The sequence below is a fragment of the Apium graveolens genome, chromosome 4 (assembly GCF_009905375.1).
Source record: "Apium graveolens cultivar Ventura chromosome 4, ASM990537v1, whole genome shotgun sequence".
Classification (NCBI taxonomy): domain Eukaryota; kingdom Viridiplantae; phylum Streptophyta; class Magnoliopsida; order Apiales; family Apiaceae; genus Apium; species Apium graveolens.
Genome location: NC_133650.1, coordinates 3,115,822 through 3,132,252, shown reverse-complemented (window position 1 = coordinate 3,132,252; position 16,431 = coordinate 3,115,822). Strand labels below are relative to the sequence as shown.

The window sequence follows — 16,431 nt, the reverse complement described above, 5'->3', positions numbered from 1 at the left end:
AAATTTTGTAATTCGATCTTGCATGTTATCACTGTCACTTAAATCCTTTACTAGATTCGGAGGAACAAGACAAAATACTAAATATTATTTTAATTAGATGGATCTGTCGGAGACTATAAACAATATTTCATATTCATATCAATTTTAAAGAAGATCTAACTAAATCAACAAAATAGATTAAATAAAAATGGAACTGTAACACCATAGTTTCGTTCGTCATCTGAAATTTCTGACCAATTAAACCCAACTATGTCATAAAACTTAATTTAAACTTTCGAAATTAGAAATGTCAAACATGTGTTAAATATAGATAGACTTGCACGATCTCCTGTATTTACATCGATTTCCGTATTAAATTTAGTCTCGAACACATAATTACATTCATTGGTTGTTGGGAACGAGAACGCACACGCATATAATTACTCAAAAATTATGTAAATTCAATATTAAAAATTATTACTCCCTCCGTGTTAATGGATTTTTTTACACATTTTTTGCTCATACTTGGTACGTATTTTAAGACTATTATAAAATATAGTTTTATAAAAAAAATTAAAAAAAAATTCTGTATAAAAGTTTAAAATATTATATTTTTATATAAAAGAAAAAAATATTTAAAATTATTTAGAAAATCATGTTTTCCGGTAATCTTGAAATACGTGACAATCTCATGTTCCGATGTAAAGAATCGGGTGGACGGAGGGAGTATGAAATAGGTAGAGGATCTTGGCATTCAAAAATACAAAAGATCAAGTGAACAATTACACAAAGAGCTAGAGGAAAAATTATTGTAACAAAATGATAGTCTAAAAACTAATAATTCAAAGTTTAAGAGACAAGTCTAGCTTTTGAAAATCATCTTGATGATTTGTCTTTTTCAAAAGACTACCACTATCACACCTATTATAACCTCTGCCACCATCAGCTCCTGCAGAAAATTTCCACACACTATCAAACCTAGCAGCACCGCCGCTAGACGGCGGCGGTGCTGCTAACTGATAATTATTATTCTCCGGTGGTTGCGAAAGCCGGCCAATAGCAGGCTGTTGATCAAAAGGCTTCCCTCCATAGGCATTTGAAGAGAAATTATAAGTTACATGACTAGGTTTATGGATCATAGAATGAACCTTAATTCCAAGTGACCTGTTAAATGAGCCATGCAAAGGTAGAGAAGCAATGCTAGGGTTTTGATCCATGAATGAAGATGATGATGAGTCCATGAATCCGATTCTTTGTCGTCGTTTCGCTATAGTTCTTTCTCTTTTGTGAGCATTTTGGTGGCCTCCAAGAGCTTGTGAGCTGTAAAATTTTCTTTGACAGTAATTGCACGAAAAGACTCGTGGCTCGGACGTGTTATTATTTGTTGGATCATTATCTGCATCTAGGTAGTTAATGAGATTGAGCTGATCATTTTGATGCCTCGCTGAGTCTTGTTGATCCAAATCTTGAACTTGGCTGCAGCTTGACAGGTTTAGATCTAGCAAAAGATTAGGGATTTTATGTTGTTTATGATCATGACCAAGTTTTTGCAAATCTTGAACTCCTGGTTTACCTTCTCTTTGACTCTCCATTTGGATGTGAAGCTTGTATAACTTTGATCCAATTATAGTTAAGATCGAACGATAATATATATAGGGTCCGACTCAAATGAGAACTGATTTTTCGAAAAACTGTGAAACTGTATAGTTGATCGAACGATAATATATAGAGGGTCAAACTCAAACGAGAACTAGTTTTCCGAGAAACTGTATGATATGTTGAATTACTTTTGTTGATGTTGATGATCACAAGGCTTTGATACTGGGGAACTCATGATTGATTTGGAGAAGTTGAGGATAAATATTCAACTTTCCAGCTTGATTGTGGGAACTGAATGATAAATACTAATTTGATCAAATAAGACTCAAAGCTTGGAGAAATTATAATAAAAAGAGAAGGGCTAGATGGAATATATATGGTGTTTGATTAGTATAAAAGGGAGGAGAGAGTTTACAGTTACAGGGTCTTATTTAAGTAACAACTCAAGTAAAGAGAGGGAGACAGTCTTCATCTGCCTCTGTCCATACCCCATTATTTTATTTATTTATGTTTACTTTGGAATTTTGTTTAAAGAAAACTTTTAGTATTTTGGTTTCTTCGTCTATACACAATATTTTAAAAATCGGAAATTGGTGAAGATCGGTCGAATCACCGATTTGAGATAAATTGAAAATCAGGGATTAATCGGAAGGATTTATCGAAGGTATTATTGTAATATTAAATTATATTTAATATATTATTATGATTATATTAGTTATTTATTAACAAATATATATTCATTATATCATAATTTCTATATATATTTATATTTTAATTAATATAGTATTTTAATTTTAATAAATAATTATATATATATATATATTTAATAAAAGAAAGTTTCGTAAATATTAATCGGATTTCAAATTTCGAATCGGTCAAGTTTTTTGCAGGGGATTAATCGGTTAAATCAGGGATTTTTCCAACGCTGTCCGTACACAATAAAGAAGAATAATCAACTGTATCATAACACAACTTCTCCCGTGAAACCGGTCCAAATAATCGATTGTTAGTAACCGTCATTCATTATAATTTTTTGCGACAAGTCAAAAATCGATATTTTAAGCGTATTTTACATTCATAAAAATTTAATTTTCAAATTTATCGGCGAAAATTTATTAATACAAAAAATCGCTTCTAAGGATTAGGACCCTCTTATTAATAGTAAAGGTACATAATTTTCTTCTTCTAACCTAATTTCCATTCACTTTACATAATGTTGTCGGATATGAAAATATTAGCTCCGGCTTCTTATACGTTTTCTAAGTTTGCACATGAACAAACACTACTAATTGTCAAAAAGTACCATTTTTTTGACTTAATTAAGGGGGTAAGATCGGTTCTAATTGGAATTATTTTTTAGCTTTTCACTCTTAGTCTTGCTATAATTTTTAGTCATACATCCGGCCCAATATTCACAAACGTGTAAACATAAGCTTTGTTACATTGAACTTACCGTTAAATTGTGATGTCAAAGTATTTTTTTTATCGTAGATTGCGCACTGAATAATCCTTACGGCTCACGCGATAGATTGCAAACCACGTGAATCCAGGTAAATCGTATTTAAGCGAATTATTTATCTGTCTTTTTAATAGTGGTTTGATTTTTCTGTACTTATTTTTAAGTATTTTGATCGAATGGTTAAAATAATAATTTTAAATTTTTTTTGTTAAATTTTAAAATTATAAATTTTACTATGAGATCAATGCAATTCGAGATGTGTTCAATAAACTGGGAGACCAGAGACGGTTAAAATAAAACGGAGAGAGTAAATCAAATCCCAATTTCACCTGCTCAGATAATGTGCTTAGTTATTCTTTGCATCAACTTTAGTAGTGTCGTCACTTACCTAAAATTCTTCAAAGAAATAAGAAAAAACACATATACTCTGCTACTTAGTCAACAGAGCTTTTATTGTTCATGCAGTTGAGAGTTTTTTGGAACTTTTGTATGTTTGTGATGTGAGCATCAAACATAGATGTCACAACAAACACAAAATGATTTCTATAACATATTATATCGCGGCGAGAGGCGGGGCTACAACCAAGCACTATATTATTATAGTATTTCTTCCGTCTAAAAAATTTAACCATTTTTTCTTGCATTTAAATATTTCGGATCAGGTACTTAGAAATAATATATTTCAATTTTTTTATATTTTATATAATATATTATTTCTAAGTACCTTAATTATGCATGTTAAAATACGTGCAAAAAGAAGAGTGTCAGTAGAGACGGATGGAGTAATTTTTTATATAAGTAGTTTAAATTAGGATTACTAGTTGTTAGGTCATCTTACATACTCAATAGATAGCTATCAAGCTTTAACGTAATCAAGTAATGAAGTTTCCTCTTCAATTGTTTTTGACAAAGAAGTTTCCTCTTCAATCACTTCTTCAATTTCCTAGAGAGGACTCACATCATCAGACATTATGGTTTCATTTCAGTTACATATTATTGTACATGTATATTATTGTAATCAGATATGTCACGCGGTAAACGTTTATCTTTCATTGTTTTAAGTCATTTCTGAATCTGATTCTTACTGGACTTGAAATTTTTAGAACAAATACTCATTATCTCGTCAGCTTATTTATCTTAGAAATAGATACTTATAAGTGCACTACAAGAAGAAACGGATATTTCTGACTGAGTAGTTCCATTTTTGAATTTTATTCGTATTCGTCTTTACATTTTTAGAACGAATATTCATTATCTCGTCAGGGGCGGACCTTAACAAGGGCTAGGGTGGGCTGTAGTCCCGGTGAAAAAAAAATTACCCTCAAAATCACCAATAATAGCTAGCAAGAAATATTTTTCAACCCCATGTAATTTTATTTTCAGGTCTTTATTTTCAAATGAAGTTATTACCATCTTTTTTCCTTTAAACTAAAAAATCATCATTTTCTCGAAAAAAAGTGTAATAATAAACTAAATTAATTGAGAGAGTCAGTTATGATTAATTACGTGTTGACATATTAATATATTACTAGTTACTAAACTTATTTATTTAATGGCTAGTTAGAGCAAAATAAAAATGTTAGGGCCTAATATTTTGAATTTTACTAACAAGTGACCAGTAGATACTATTAAAAATATTGAAAAGTAAATAAGCTTATTTATAATCAGGTAAAAAAAAGAAAATTTTATAATTTTCAATTTGAGAAACTCGAATCATGAGCTAATAATATATTTAATATTACAATAATAATTTTTTAGGTAATGATAAATTTATATAACTAGTGTTATAATTTCAAAAAAATTGAAATATATGAGTTATGTAACTGAAGATCTCTTTATACCTAACAGTTTATTAATATATTTATTTTGTCTAAATTATGATTGTGTTTGTCACAACATCATTAGTTGAACAAATTTTCCATCAACGATGCCCAAATTATCGAGTCAGGTCTAGTTAAGTATTAATAAACTATTTAACAATGTTTTGCTGATGTGCCCTGATGTGCCCTCCTAGGAGCATTCATATCAGGTTCCCATTTACACACCCCTCCCGGACTTCAAATGAAGAATAATTTTAGCAGTTAAAAGTAAATTCCCATATTTAGGGGCAAACTGTATACACGGCATCTCAAATGAAGGCCAGGTGTGAAGTTGATATTTGTAGTTAACAATGAAAAGAAAAAAATAGAGAATATGGGAAACAAATGGGATATAGGATGCAGGAAGAAAAATAGGGATGAGAAAGGTAATCGGATGTGAATGCTCTAAGAGCATATGCACCGCAACAATGTTTTTAGTTGATTTATTGATTGTATTAATGAATTGATAGAGTAATCACATGCACCCCATATTACAGTAAAACCTCTGTAAATTAATATTCGATTAATTAATAATCTCTCTAAATTAATAATTTTGTCCGGTCCCGACTTGGGTCAGTTCAAAAAATGATCAATTTCGATAAGATAATAAGATAATAATTTTTTTGAAAACCCTGTATAAAAATATGGTCCCAACAAAACTATAAATTAATAATTTCCTTATATTCATAAAAATATAACTATTACATCTTTGTAAAATATGATTCAATTGTAGTTTGCTTTTTCATATAATTTAAATCAACATGAAGCTCATCCCTAATCTTCCTTATTGTTGGGAGAAAAAGTGTGCTCCTGATCTTGTTGAGGGTATAAAATTTTCATGGTCTCTTTTGCCTTCTCTAAAATTAGCTCTCCTGTCATATTAACACGATCTTGGTACTGGAGAAACCATTCATAGAGAACCTTCTCCATATCTGGATATTTTGCTGGTTTATGTCGCTTAATATCTTTTCTTTTCTCCAAGTAATTAGCTGCAAGATAGTCTGCTGACCTTTTCAGTGTATTTGATATTGTACCTTGACTAACTTTTAGATGAAACTTATTCTCGAGCCACAACTGGAGATCTTTTTGAGTGCATGATGAATTTTCTCTTTTATATTCACATAATGCTTTTCTTGCTTCATCCGTCATTGTTGATTTTGTGACACCTTTTAGATGAGAAGCCATTGTTTTGTTTGTATAATTTTTCCCCCAATCTAGTATATACAGTATATATAATATATTTTATGACTACACATACATTGAATACTTTCTATGTAAAATACAATGAATTAAATTAATTCATGTACTTTGAATTTTCCTAATATACATTGAATATTTTCTATGTAAAATACAATGAATTTAACTTATACACTAATGGACTTTGAATCTAATATATTGTACATTACATTGACTTTCTAAATTCATATACATTGAATTAATTGAATTAAGTATAAAATATAAATTGTACAATTCATTTTATTTAAATTTATGTGAATAAAAATTTAATCAAAAGTTAATTTTGTTTGCTACCGAGAATTCTCTATAAATTAATAATTATTAATTTATCGATTAATTAATACCTCTCTAAATTAATAGAATTCTCGGGTCCCAACTATATTAATTTATAGAGGTTTTACTGTATATTGAACCATCAATTGTTAAAGGAACTTTGATTCATCAATACAAACTTTAATAATTAAAGGAGTAAATGATGGGCATCAGTTGATGGGGCCCGCCTCATTTACATAATTAAAGTAGGTAAAATAATCAGACAGCTACAACGGCTACAAACAGTAATATTAACGTTTAGATATATAACGTTCTAATTATTAACGGTAATATTTTTACTTATAAATATGACCTCTTTTGTATTCATTTTTTACACAAAATTTTATAGTACTCATATTCTTAACTTTTCAATCTCATTTTCTTTCATATTTTTATACATATTATGGGTACTAATTGGTTCCTTTCAGAAGATTTACAATTATGTGTTTCGTGGGCTCGACAATCTGTTGATCCGATCACCGGTCGATATTCAAATAGAAATAATTTATGGGGGCGAATTCATGAGGATTATGCAAAAAATTGGTGTGACACTCCCGAGAATCCTCATGCCGAACCTCGTTCAAAAGTTGCTCTTGACTCACACCAAATATGGGGGCGAATTCGTGAGGATTAGATTTAGTTGTTCAATTATGTACTCTATTTATTCAATTTGTCAAGTCGTACATTTCAAAAGATAATAATTTGGCAACTATAACTATTGATTGGCTTCTATTGCCCAGTTGTGCTCCACCAAATCATTTTGAAGCATTGTATGAATGTAAGCTGATTCCAAGTTCTCAATACGATCCCAAAATGCTTGTTGATTTCTTCCATGTCTTTGTACTGGTGCAAAAGAAATTCGAACTCCATTACAATCTACCGGTCCATCATAAACTTGTGATGCTGATGGATTCATTAGATCTTCTTCAACATACTCTACGAATTCATCTTCCACAAATTCATCCTCAACTATCATGTTATGCAATATGATGCAAGTCATCATGATAATTCTAAGTGTGGAACGCCTATGCATCCGAGCACCGTGACGAAGAATAGCCCATTGAGATTGCAAGATACCAAAACACCTCTCTACATCTCTGCGATATGCCTCCTGTTTCTTAGCAAACAACTTTTGTGATTGTGTAGCAGGATTTGATATGGTTTGTACAAATGTTGAATACCTAGGATAAATCCCATCAGCAAGATAATAAACATTGTTGTATCTTTTACCATTGACTTGAAATACCACTGTTGGGCTATTTCCTGCGATGACTTTATCAAACATGGGAGACTGACCTAGAACGTTAATATCATTTTGAGCTCCAGGCACACCGAAAAAAGCGTGCCACACCCAAGTGTCATAGGAAGCGACTGCCTCTAGAATGATAGTAGGGCGTCCTTTTCGGCCACTATAAGCCCCACCCCATCCGCTTGGACAATTCTTCCACTCCCAATGCATACAATCGATACTTCCAATCATACATGGAAATCCCCTTTGTTTGCCCCTAGCTAGAAGCCTTCTTAAATCTGCAGGTGTTGGAGCACGAAGGTACTCTTCACCAAAGAGTCCTGCCACTTGCTGACAAATTTTTTTCATGCACTCCAGTATAGTTGATTCTCCCATTCTATATATTTCAGCACATTGGTCAGCTGCTGCACCGTAAGCTAACATTCGTAATGCAGCAGTTATTTTTTGTTGAGGTAGCAATCCCAATAATCCAATTGCATCTGCTTTTTGATTCCAGTAGATATCTTGAGTGCAAAGACCTGTCATGATGCAATTGAAAACATGAGGACGCATTCTATACCTCCGACGGAAGTCGTCCTCACTGAATATTGGACAATCAACGAAATAATCTTCCATGAGATTTTTTCCTCTCGATATCCTTTGTCTATGATGATTGGGAGATTTGCCAGGCCGTGAGCCGCGTCCTTCTGCTTAATCTGAAGTATTGATGAAGTCCATCACCATTGTCGCTTCGGTCAGCATGATATTCATGATTTCAGACTCTTCTTGATTGTGTTGTTGCCTCTGATTCAACAATCTTTTCAATGCATTCATTATGATACAAATTTGTAGTGATTTTGAGATACTACAATCAGAAGATTATGATATTATTTATGGACAATTTTTTTATCTACAAATTTAAATCAAGACACGTGTCATTACGTGATTCAACAAAAATCTTATCAAAAATCTAAATTTATCCACAATCTTATCAAAAATTAAAATTTATCCAACAATCTATAATTGGATATTATTGTGGGACCATTAAATAATAGAAATAAATTTAAATTATGATATAAAATATAATTATTTATTTGATGAATAGTAACCAATGAATTGATAGAGTTGTATGGGTGTATAAAAACTAACAAAATGATTAACTTATCATAAATAGTAATCAACTCCATCAATTCAATCTATGAATTGATGAATCAAAGGGGCTCATGGGTGCATATGCTCTAAGTATAACTATAAGTCTAACAGTTCTGTAAATTGCAAAGAAAAATATTTAGCCCAGGTCATATCTTAATTCTGGGCCCGCCCCTGTATCTCGCTAATTTATTTATTTTAGAAATAGATACTTAGTACACTATAAAAAACAGATATTTCTAACTGAGTAATTTCTGAACATCGCGCGTTTTTCTTGAAGCGATAATTCACATACGGCCTTATCTAGTGTATTTTCATGATTTTTAATATGAGAGTCTGATCAAACTACCACTATATGTGCATGTCACCTCGCAACTCTTTGATAACAAGAGGTCGAAAATGATTTTAAATTTCGATAACATCGAAAGTTATTCTTTAGGACCCTGTTTAAGTTATGGACATATGTATGGTAATAATCAATCAACTTCTACATTACTTTCTTGTAATCCATATGTTAGGCATGAACGTCAGTTTCTATTAAAGTTTATAAATATTCGCAGCGGCTGAGCACGCATGTGTTGAAAACATCAGATTGATGAGATCCTTTACTAAACCCCTTTTTTTGAGGTAATTAAAAGTGGTAGATGAACTTAACTTGCGATCTCATGTTTTTGTTATGTCAATAAGTTAAGCTTCTTTTGACAAAAGGTGTTTTAGCTTTTGAATATTGTACAACTCTAAAAATCTAGAAAACGAGATGAGGTGGTGGTGCAGTGGTTGAGCTCTTGTACCCCTTGCGGGAGGTCAGGAATTCGATTTCTGCGTGTGCGTGTGTAATTAATTAGCAAAAAAAATAATTTATAAAATGATGTTTATACCATTATTACTCATATTAATCCTTGATAGTACAATATTAGTGATAGTTTCTGTTAATTATTTTTCTGAAAACGTAAGAAAATTACGACAAAACATACCGATGATCTTTTGTTCTACTGGTATCACCCTCGCTTCCTGTAGACAAAAGTTAGTTGATTAGCCTTTTAAAAGAGGGGTACATATTTTTCCGAGGATAGTCACGGACTCACGGCCAAATGATTGTTAGCAGAATATCATGCCGTGCCAGGTATGCACACTAAAATTTCTATTATACACATTTTTTTCATGATATGGTATGTTGCAACAATTGTATGAACCTGACCGGCCCCCTTGTCCGAAAGCAGTTAAACAGAAACTCAAAAAGACTGATAATACTCAAGTTTGGGGAAGAAGCACTAGAAGTAGATAGATACAGGTTGTTCAAACAATCAGCTGGTGTGTGTTTTGTTGGCACATGGGAGGAAAGTATGTCCAAAATGCAAATGCAGACGCGCAAGAATGAAGCTGTTACACAGTCCAGTCACATACTTCCAATTCTCATTCAGTGGCCGACAAGTAGATGTTGAAGTGAAGCTTATGTTAAAAATGGCCCTCATTCCACAAGCTCTCTCAGACAGGCAAAGAAAAGCATCTTAAGCATTCACAGATGTTTTTTTCCTATGAATAGTCATTCAACTTCTAGTCATTATTTCATTTGTCACTTTTGACAAGATACATGATCTTTACACATTCTTATTCCATGCATCCTCCTTAGTAGAGTTGTTCACGAACCAAGCCGAACATGCCATAAGCTCGTTTTCTTAACGAACACATTTTTGTGCTCGAACTCGAGTTCTAACCCTTAACGAACCAAGCCGAACCGAGGCCTTAACGAACCGAGCTCAAACTTGTTCGCGAACAGCCCTACTCCTTAGTTTCTTGTTATCGACGAGGTTACGGATTCAAACCCAAAAATAAACTCTTTACGAATAATAAGAATTCAACGGTGCATATAGACGAGATATTTACCATGCATTAGTCCGAATCTTGTTCACTGAATACGAATTCTTGACATGAGATAAGAATCATAAGATAACAAGATGCCCCAGATAAGCTAGGATTTGCAGTGTTAAGAACTGTTATGAATATAAAACTACTGATAATCATGCAATTTATGAAAAAGAAAGCACTTCAGATAAGCATCAATACTTAAACCAGCACTAATGAAAAGAAGAAAGAAAATGATAGATTGAAGGTTTATGTTGGGTCCAGCATAGGCAGTGGGAAGGAAAAGGCAAGACTCTGAATGATGATTCTCTTTTGTGGGCTTTGGCTGGCTTTGTCTAATCAAAATTACATTGGCCCCAAAAATCTCTTCTAAGATCTCCTGTCTATAATCTGTACCAATCAAAATGTTCATTAACTAGTTTATAAGAAAAGGACAAAGTGATTTTTAGGTATTTCTGTCACTATCTTTGCTTTCATCAACTCAAGAGGATTAGAAATATAGTATGAAATTAGCACTCACATGTATAATAACAATTTGGCTCCTTAAAGTCTACTTTTTAATTAGGAACATATATCCAATTCCATACTCTACCAATAAGACTCAAGCTTAAGTTTCTCTTTATGTCAACTTAACTATTTGGAAAGTATAATTGTAGTCTTAATCATAATCTGTCAGCTAACTAAGAGAGTTAAAGACTAGTTTATACACAAATTGTGATGTTGACTTGTTAATTTTGTATTCATGTAATGATCAAGGACACCGAGTCACTTACTAATTTTTTTATGTATTTATAGGATTAGGTATGTAATGTCAATACCAGATAAAAAGCTTGTTGTATGAATGCATTACTGCATCCATGTAATCAAGTATTCAGAACACTGGACCAAGAAAGTAAAATTCCAATACATCAGATGATGTCTAAAAGATACTGAATATATATATCGAATTAAGATTTGTCATGTATATCGTAACGTAAAAGCAGGCCAAAATCATCAAAAAAGAAGAGATTTATATTAGTTGATACAAGGCTACACATCTTCGAGCATTTTTGCTCTCCTACTAATTCCACTATTACGTGATAAAACTTCTTCATTAACAATGAGAAAACGATGTGGGAAAAGTACCAAGATTGCATAAGCTTGAGAACTGATTTCATTCCCATCCAAGTTGACGCGCTCGCTTTTCCCACATAGAAGTCACCTTCTTCTCTTTTGTTAGCAGTACCTGTGACCGCTCCCTGGCCTGCTCGCAGGTTTCTGTGGCAGTGTTGCACTTCTCAGCTTCCTTTTGATACTGTGAAGCCAGCCTCCGTGCCTCTCCAAATGTAATATTCATGTGGTGCATGTTCTCCTCACCAACAAGCTCTTGTAGCTTCAACTCCTCAGTTAGAAGGTCAACAAACTGTTTCTGCATCTCTTCATTCAGTTCAGGATCATTCTTCCCACAATCTGAAGAGTCACAAGCCATATGCATATAACCATTACACAATATATAAACTAGAAAGTTTCCAAATGACATTTGTGTAAAGAATGCAGATTAAACTCTGCAATTAAAAAGCTGATATGACTAAAAGGCCACCATATAGCCATAATAGTTGCATAATGCCTACTGAGACGCTGAATCTGAAAAAACACTAATAAAATTACATTGACTGTTCTAAAATTCAAGATCAGATACCGTAATCAGCTTTCCGATGTGCCAAACTTCCCATCAAAAGAGAGGTTTCCGCAACCCACGAGTACTGATTATTACAGTATAATATGCTAGTACTAAAGAACAAACACACAATGGTCATACCAGTACTGAACATAACGCAAAAAGAAGACATTCCTAAATTTTTGGAGGACTCATTCTATTCGTCTCTCACACAAATTTTTCTAGATTGCTGGAGGCACAGAACCATATGTAACGTAACTATAGAAATTTACAGACAAAAGACATTAATAACCAACCAGCCGGCTCAAATTAATAATCATGAAAAACTTATAGTCATGGATTTTTAATCCTTATAAGATTTATACTACCTCCCTCCAACTCAAATTGGCTTCTTTGAATTTTTTTTTGGTTAAATTGACTTTCAAAATCCAAATTATATACATAAATTACAATAAAATTGTTATATAAGGAAAATATATATATTCTATCAATAACTCCTCTTTTAATTTGTAAAAATGTAAATTAGAATTGTTAATAAAATTTTGTTCTGTTTGAATAAAATAAATCAATTATGCTAGTTTGAACAGGACAAAGTGAGGATTTAGCATGATCTAATCTTGGATGCCTTCCCTACAAATTTTTTAAATGTTAGAATGGATGAATTTCATTTAAATCGACTCTAAAAGTATTACTCAGGCAACTAAGTGAATATTAGCTCCCATCCATCACACTCTTGCCAGTGCCACATATTTGCATATAAGGCTTAACTGAAAATTTTACTTGTATTTATCTTTTGACAAATGATGAACATAACAAATGAAAGTTAAGTTTAGCATGATGGTCATGTGTCTTTTGACATGCACTGGATCACGGGTTCATAACCCGCGATAATCAAGGATATATCTGAATGATAGAGGCAATTGCTACAAAAACCACAAATTCATTTGCAGCATGATTATAACTGCAAGGAGTATCAGCACAATATAGGATAATAATATTCAAAATTTTAAATGGATCAGAACTCGTATATACAGGTTAGGTCAACTAGTCAATTCCACCCAACTTGCACTAAAATAAAAATTGATCCTAGTAAAAAGGCCTAGGGTTTTGAACCGGCGATCTAGCAGATATCAATAGACACTTGACCATCATGCTAAATCTGACCTTCCATATGTTCTCGTCATTTTGAAGAATTATGTGTATAAAAAAATTACATGTAAAATTTGCGCTTGAGCTTTAGATGCAAATAAGTGGCAAGTGTGTGATGAACGAGAGCTAATATTCACTCATTTAGTTGTTTGGGAGTAATAAAACTCTTATACACAGTTTAAACGAAATCCATCCACCCTAGTTTTACATGAAGCCCGAGGCTGATATGTATCTAAGACAGGTAATCCATATAAATATTTTGTTAAACCGCGAAAACATTAAGATTTGGTAAGATATTCCATTTGGGACATGACTTCCTAAGAATAAGGACAAATCACGGCGACTCAAATGATATCCAGTCAACTAGTTTCGGACGAAGCTAAAAGCGAAGACATAAGCTATAAGCAAAGACATAAGCTATAAGCCAATACTTATTACTTATCGTTTAAAATAGGGATGCTCACTACAAACTGAGCTTGGACGAGCAATCTTAATTTCATGCAGTGGAAATTTTACCTGGAACAGATAGATTGACCAGACCTGAAAAGTGATAAGAAAAAAAAAGTTAATATAAGATCGATGTGGAAATCTTATTTTACTTCTATCTTATGATTTGATAACAAAAACAACCTTTAGAAACACAAAACACATGGAAGTTGCAATTAATTATATCTAGAATCTGTCCTCAATAACTAATTTCCAAAGCTGAATCTTATGAAAGATCTTTCCCTCAAAATCAATCTGGTCATTTATGAAAATCATGATATAAATAAAGAGTAAAGATAACATGATAACAGAGAGACGTAGCACGGTAGCAGCATTAAAAGGTTTTCTGTCTCCATATACCTAGTAATCTCTCCTGAATGCATCAATTTTCTATTTTCCTAGACTGCGCAGTTTATATAGACTATACTTACATTAAGAACCACTTACTGGTCCAAACTTAACCAAAAAGGTACATCTTCATAACATATTAGTTAAGTCCTAATGATAATAGCTAGATTAGAATGTAAGTTATATCAACAACTTCTGCGAATAAAAAAACTATATTAGTCATCAGTATATATGTAGGAAGCAGGAGGAAAAAAAGAATGTAACCCCAACTTGGGTGTGGGAGTCGAACATGGGTATAGTACCAAACATCATTTTTTTTTTAATTTTTAAAAACATGTTCTCTGTTGAGGATTTAGAACTGGACACCAGTGCGGGAACTCAAAATGCAAATGCAACACATAAAACTTTCAAAATTTGTATCTTTGGAAAAACAGTCTCTCGTACCCACAAATCAGATGGACGACAATAATATATGATAATAAGAAATGTAAAGGATAATTTGAAAAAAAAATTGTCTAGGGGCCTCATATTACTTTTCAAGTTTGGCTAAAGAGGTTAAAGTGTTTGGTTCTAAATAAACAATCCGACTCAGATTTCATACCCATGCCCAAGATACAACAATAACACAGTTGAAGAGTCTGGGTAACAAAGCGAAGGGCATATTAATCTATAAATATCTTTGCTAAATTACTTAACAAAATTGAACATCCTACATGATCAGGAAGAGTATCATCCAGGGTTGAACCAACAGTTCATATTATTTTCCCAGACAAAGGACTTGTTAGCTGATTCCTTTACTTGTATTGGTTAGTAAGAAGCATAAGAACTACTTGACAGTATGTTAGGATATTAGGATTTTTTCAAATGATGGATTTGGATTTTGGTCAAAATGGCATTTACGATTCTCAGAAGCATTTAAATTTAGATTTGATTCAATTCCACAAAACTAATTGATAACTCAATTCATGTCATTTGAAATGAATACCGAATCTCAAACACAATCTTTGGACATTTTAGAATGGCATGGGCAATTGCTACAAAACTCACGAATTTAGGCTCCAAGGGAGGATCACTATAATACATGATAACAAAAAACAGAATTTTAAAGAAGAGCAAAGATTTTTGGGCTTTAGCAACATAATTATGTTAACATCTAAATAATGTATCCAAAATGATCATAACTGATATATACAAGTTAGGTCAACAACGCAACTCAACCTACCCTTAAACCTTAAATCCTAAAAAAAAATCAACATAACCAAAATCTACTTCAAGTTGAACACATTTATAGCAGTAACAAACATACATTAAAGCACAAATCTTTATCAATGATATTCAATTACAGTCAACTAAACTACAACACTGCACATAAAAAGTCAAAGGGTCAACCAAGATACCACATTTACACCAATCCCACGAGAGAGAGAGAGAGGAGAGAGAGAGAGAGAGAAAGAGAGAGGGAGGGAGAGGCAGGGAGAGAGAGAGAGAGGGAGGGAGGGAGAGAGAGAGGGAGAGAGAGGGAGAGAGGGAGGGAGATAGATAGAGAGAGAGATTGAGAGAGAGAGAGAGATTACCAGGAGCAATCTTGAGGAGAGAAAGAGGAGGAGGGCAATGACAATCACAAACAGGACAAGCAGAACCAGAAGTAACTCCTTTAAAAGAAAGACTATCTTTCTTGAATTTGGAGTAAAGGGCAGGCCCACAAACACACAAAGCAGAAACAGTAGCAAAAACAACCAAACACGTCCTTACCCAACTAGCTGAACCACCACGGCGAGACATTTAGCTGCCTGAAAGATTTAACGATGACCCACTTTTACTTAGATCAGATCTCTAACTGGGTCAAGCTTTGTAAGTAAATGTATGTCGGTGTTGAATTCAGTTGAAATCTTTATTTTATTTTCAAGTACAGAGTGTTTTTTTACCTGAGTTAGGCCTTCACAGTTCACATCTAGTCTAGTTGTGCAAGAGATATTTAACATTTATGGTCGAAATTAATTAATTGAAAAATAATTAGATTAAAAAATTATTTTTTCAAAAATTATTTGTTTCGAGATAAAAATGTGTGATGTAACGTGTAACGAATTGTTTCATGAGATAATCACGT

The 16,431-nt window shown here is 32.7% G+C and overlaps 4 protein-coding genes across 4 annotated transcripts; all 4 read right to left on the bottom strand.

Moving 5' to 3' along the window:
• Positions 1 to 706: 706 nt before the first annotated feature.
• Positions 707 to 2,040, bottom strand: LOC141716602 (zinc finger protein 1-like). The gene has a single exon (XM_074518789.1). It carries the CDS (start codon positions 1,569 to 1,571, stop codon positions 822 to 824), a length of 750 nt encoding a protein of 249 aa, XP_074374890.1. The 5' UTR covers positions 1,572 to 2,040; the 3' UTR covers positions 707 to 821.
• A 3,630-nt stretch (positions 2,041 to 5,670) lies between these two features.
• On the bottom strand, positions 5,671 to 6,081 carry LOC141718170 (ARS-binding protein 1-like). The gene has a single exon (XM_074520549.1). The coding sequence runs from the start codon at positions 6,079 to 6,081 to the stop codon at positions 5,671 to 5,673; it is 411 nt and encodes a 136-aa protein (XP_074376650.1).
• A 1,078-nt stretch (positions 6,082 to 7,159) lies between these two features.
• LOC141718169 (uncharacterized) lies at positions 7,160 to 8,245 on the bottom strand. Its single transcript, XM_074520548.1, has one exon. It carries the CDS (start codon positions 8,243 to 8,245, stop codon positions 7,160 to 7,162), a length of 1,086 nt encoding a protein of 361 aa, XP_074376649.1.
• A 3,352-nt stretch (positions 8,246 to 11,597) lies between these two features.
• Positions 11,598 to 16,240, bottom strand: LOC141717471 (uncharacterized). The gene is made up of 3 exons (XM_074519561.1): positions 15,899 to 16,240; positions 14,007 to 14,030; positions 11,598 to 12,133 (listed from the first exon to the last, which is right to left on the bottom strand). Exons 1-3 carry the CDS (start codon positions 16,104 to 16,106, stop codon positions 11,838 to 11,840), a joined length of 528 nt encoding a protein of 175 aa, XP_074375662.1. The 5' UTR covers positions 16,107 to 16,240; the 3' UTR covers positions 11,598 to 11,837.
• Between the last annotated feature and the right edge of the window lie 191 nt (positions 16,241 to 16,431).

Excerpts from the sequence above, each read along its gene's own strand:
- LOC141716602 (XM_074518789.1), bottom strand. The coding sequence starts at position 1,571 with ATGGAGAGTCAAAGAGAAGGTAAACCAGGAGTTCAAGATTTGCAAAAA.
- LOC141718170 (XM_074520549.1), bottom strand. The coding sequence starts at position 6,081 with ATGGCTTCTCATCTAAAAGGTGTCACAAAATCAACAATGACGGATGAA.
- LOC141718169 (XM_074520548.1), bottom strand. The coding sequence starts at position 8,245 with ATGCGTCCTCATGTTTTCAATTGCATCATGACAGGTCTTTGCACTCAA.
- LOC141717471 (XM_074519561.1), bottom strand. The coding sequence starts at position 16,106 with ATGTCTCGCCGTGGTGGTTCAGCTAGTTGGGTAAGGACGTGTTTGGTT. Across the intron at positions 14,031-15,898 it reads TCTCCTCAAGATTGCTCCTG|GTCTGGTCAATCTATCTGTT; the intron begins GTAATCTCTCTC and ends ATCACTTTTCAG. Across the intron at positions 12,134-14,006 it reads GGTCAATCTATCTGTTCCAG|ATTGTGGGAAGAATGATCCT; the intron begins GTAAAATTTCCA and ends GTGACTCTTCAG.